The sequence below is a fragment of the Asparagus officinalis genome, chromosome 5 (genome assembly GCF_001876935.1).
Source record: "Asparagus officinalis chromosome 5, Aspof.V1, whole genome shotgun sequence".
In the NCBI taxonomy this organism is placed as follows: Eukaryota; Viridiplantae; Streptophyta; class Magnoliopsida; order Asparagales; family Asparagaceae; genus Asparagus; species Asparagus officinalis.
In genome coordinates this window covers 29330901-29334605 of record NC_033798.1, presented here as the reverse complement: position 1 = coordinate 29334605, position 3705 = coordinate 29330901, and the positions used below count along the sequence as shown (strand labels likewise).

Genomic DNA, 3705 nt, shown 5'->3' with positions numbered 1-3705 from the left:
TTGGCGAAGATCTTCCTCAGTGCGCGAGGCCAAGTCTTGGATGGTCTCTTTGACCTCCCTATGGGCTCGAGCCTTTTCCTCGACGGAATTAGCTGTCAGTTGCTGGCGAGATTCAATGCTTTCCAACTCTTTGACCGCCTGTTCACAAGCCTTCTCCTGAATGGCCAATGAAGCTTGTGCCTTAGCTATAACCTGCTTCAGATTCTCTACCTTCGAAGACAAACGAGAGACGCGGTTATCAGCCTTCTGTCTCATCCTCAGCCTTGGCTTGCTCCAACTCTGCTGACAATCTCGCCTCCAGCGACATGGTCTCGTCCAGACGGCGATCGCGTTCTTCCCCCGCTGCTCGGACTTCGCCGATTGCAAGATCCACGAGAGTGGAGCTCTTCGCGCGAAGAGCGAGCAACCGTTGAACCGCTTCCTTCACTTCCTCCTTACGCTGGAAGTAGGGCATCGCCGCAGTCCGGCCAAGCCTCTTGATTAAGAAGCACACGACATAATCGATATCCTCTTCGAAACTCTTGAAAGGACAATTCTCCTCCAAAGCGAGCCTGATGCATGCGGCTAGAGTGTCTTGGAAATCAGCCACGGATCGTGCCGCACTCCTTCTTCGCTCACGCTCCAAGGGAGAGAGGGCGGCCTCCTCCGCCGTGGATGAAATCGCGGTTGAAGTGCCCATAGTCACAACCGTAGAAGTGGTGATTGGTGCCGCCAAAGCTGGTATGACCAATGACGCCCTCGGAGCAGCGGTCACAGCATCAACGGCCATTGCCGACAAAGGAGTGGTCACTTGCAGAGTAGAAGCCTCCCTTTGAAGCGAAGACTCTCGCACCAAGGGAGAGAGGGCAGCCTCCTCCGCCGTGGATGAAATCGCGGTTGAAGTGCCCGTAGTCACAACCGTAGAAGTGGTGATTGGCGCCGCCAAAGCCGGTGTGACCAATGACGCCCTCGGAGCAGCGGTCACAGCATCAACGGCCGCCGCCGACAAGGGAGTGGTCACTTGCAGAGTAGAAGCCTCCCTTTGAAGCGGAGACTCTCGCACTGATGAACGATCCCCAGCCGGCGCTGCCGCAGGAGCAGGGGATCCCCCTATTTGGCCGGACACATCCTCACGAGCCAACACCTCTTCCTCGCTGGACAATGCCTCATGAACCGAGACGTCATCATCCTCCTCAGATTCGCCCGTCTCACCAGACGAGCGACTCGTCCAAGAGGGAAGATCCTCTTTGCCAGCGGCTTCTTGGACAGGATCAGCTACGAATGCACGAAGAAGGTTAACGGAGGCCCCTCGAAAGGGACCCTATTAACAGTGGGGTACGGTAGAATGAGTAATGTTAAAACTTACACTCACCTGATCCTGTAGGCCCCTCTTCATTTCCAGCCTCCTCCTCTTCGTCAGAGGGAACGGAGATCACTTTCTCAACCACACCTGCATAGGCCCAATACAAGTGTCAAACGGTGTAAGACCAACGTTGCGATCAAGGATACTATTGCAAAGACTACCTCCTGATGCGGACGCAGAAGCCGTTGGAACTCCCGTCGGTGGCCTCACGCCAGACTGCGGAGAAGCGCCCTTCGAAGTCGCCGGGACTGCACCCGATGCAGCAGAAGAGGCGGGCAGTGCAGCTCCAGACCCAGACATCGCCGCTCCGGGGATGCTTACCGGAGGAACGTTTTCCTGACCCTCCGCCGCTCGGACGGTCTCCGCTGTCTCATCACGACGGGCCTTCTTGGCCGCCTCCGCTCGGGAACTCTCGGTCGCTGCCTCCCGCTGACGCTTCGAGAGAAGCGAGCTACTCGAAGACAGAAGAGGTGTCCCCATCTGTCCAATTGTCAGACTCTGGACCTGTCTGGGGTGTTCAGATTCTCGTGGTTCACCAGGGGCACCCAACGAAGGACAAAGAGGAGGAACTCGAACCTCAGGAGCCTCAGATTCGTCTAAACCGGCGTCATAACTCTCGGTGTCCTCTACTGGATCCTCTGAGAATAGCTCCCTAGCAGTTTGGTGGCCCCTTCGCCTTGAAGAATGGAGAGCCCCCCTGAGAGGACGATCGCGCTCTGCCAGACATGAGCTCTGAAACCAGAAACCAGCGGGGTTAGCACTGGCGCCCCGATACCACCGATAGTATAGAAGCGTGTGATGCAAATCGCGATCCTTCGTGGGTAACTCAAAACGAGCCTGGGTACCATTGGCATGGGTCCAGAACCATCCCCGAGCTCCATCCACCAGTCCCCCTTCGAAGTGTAGGCGGGGATTGGTGTTGCCCACGTACAATTGGTCGTACCCGAACTGACGGGCGAACCTGCAGGGGATATACGGCTCAAGATAGCACACAGAGCCTATGCGTAGAATGTGATACCCCAGCCGAATATTCACCAACCATTGAAAAGCGCCACGTGAGAGAGCTGTGGGGCGGTCCGCCATCGACACATCCCTAAGAGACTCGCCGTATCTTCCTCCGCTGAAGTAGGGGAAGAAGCGACGAAAAATTGTAGTGGACAAAATGGGAGAGGGTCTTCCGCGCATCGGGAATGTCTTTACACTTCCAAGAGCACCTCTCCAAACGCTCAAGGAACGGAACGAACCTGTCCCCTTGAGGAGTCGCGGGGACGCTCATCAAACACTCGCAGTGGTAAACAAACCACGCCATTAAGTAGGTGTATGGCAGCCCCACTCTGGGATTGGGAGTCCTGATGACCTCTCCATTCCCCTCATCGGTAGTCGACACACGGCAAAATTAGACCGTCAGAGTGCGGAGCCCCCGGTGAATACACGCTATCATCGCCGATACCAGGGAATAGGACTTCCCATGGGCTAAACAAACCGCAGGATACACGACCTCTACGGGAATAGCCTCAAAAGAGTGAGTGGGGATTACGCACCTCTTGAGCCACAACATGAGATACCCTGCAAGCAGAGCCTTCCCAAAGATAGGGGACATGGCCTGGTGGTGGAACGAATGGAAGACCGTTCCAGATTTGAACCCGCCCTCATCATGGTCGAGAGCTATGGTGGCTTCCCCTTCAGCCATCCTCCTTTCCACTTCAGCCTGGTCGCACCCGCCTAGAGGAAGAACAGGATTCCCTTTGACATCGTTCCTAGGGAACAGATAGTCAGCCCAGTTCTTGTGACTGATTCCCGGAGTCCTCTTCTTCTTCCCCTTGTGATCCCTAGCCCCCAAGGTGCTGAGGTAGATGTGATAATGGCAGAGCAACTCCCACAGAGTTTCCACTACCAAGGGGGAACAGTCGGAAAGCTGGTCGATCTCATCTTGGTCTGGGACGTACTCCTCGTAAGGAAAGTCCCCCAGGGGCAGCCCTGACACGTCATACATCTCGTGAGGGGACATACCGAGTTCACCGTTGGGGGTGAAGAAGGTGCCGCTTTCCGCACAGTACAGTTCCAGGATGCTGTGAAACTGCGAGGCATTAATCCTCAAACCATGTCGAGTGCCTTGAATAGCCACATACAGCTCCGAATTCTTGAGGTCAGAATTCTCAGCCAAGATGCAATCGGTGATCTTGGACCACCAAGTATCGCTTCCCGGCGCAGAATATACCCACCCCGAGGCTCTGAAGTCCTTTGGGGGAAAACTCCCACCTACTCGAAAGAAGCGGTGACGGAAGGTCTCTGCTACCGCCGCCGACTCCCCTGCAGGCGGCTCATTGGACAACAGGCCAGGGCGCAGACCCGTCACGCGCTTA

General features: G+C 56.0%; 1 protein-coding gene across 1 annotated transcript; it reads right to left on the bottom strand.

The window, feature by feature from the left end:
• On the bottom strand, nucleotides 239-1642 carry LOC109841655 (mucin-1-like). The gene is made up of 3 exons (XM_020410603.1): nucleotides 1504-1642; nucleotides 1352-1429; nucleotides 239-1254 (listed from the first exon to the last, which is right to left on the bottom strand). The coding sequence occupies exons 1-3, from the start codon at nucleotides 1640-1642 to the stop codon at nucleotides 239-241; spliced, it is 1233 nt and encodes a 410-aa protein (XP_020266192.1).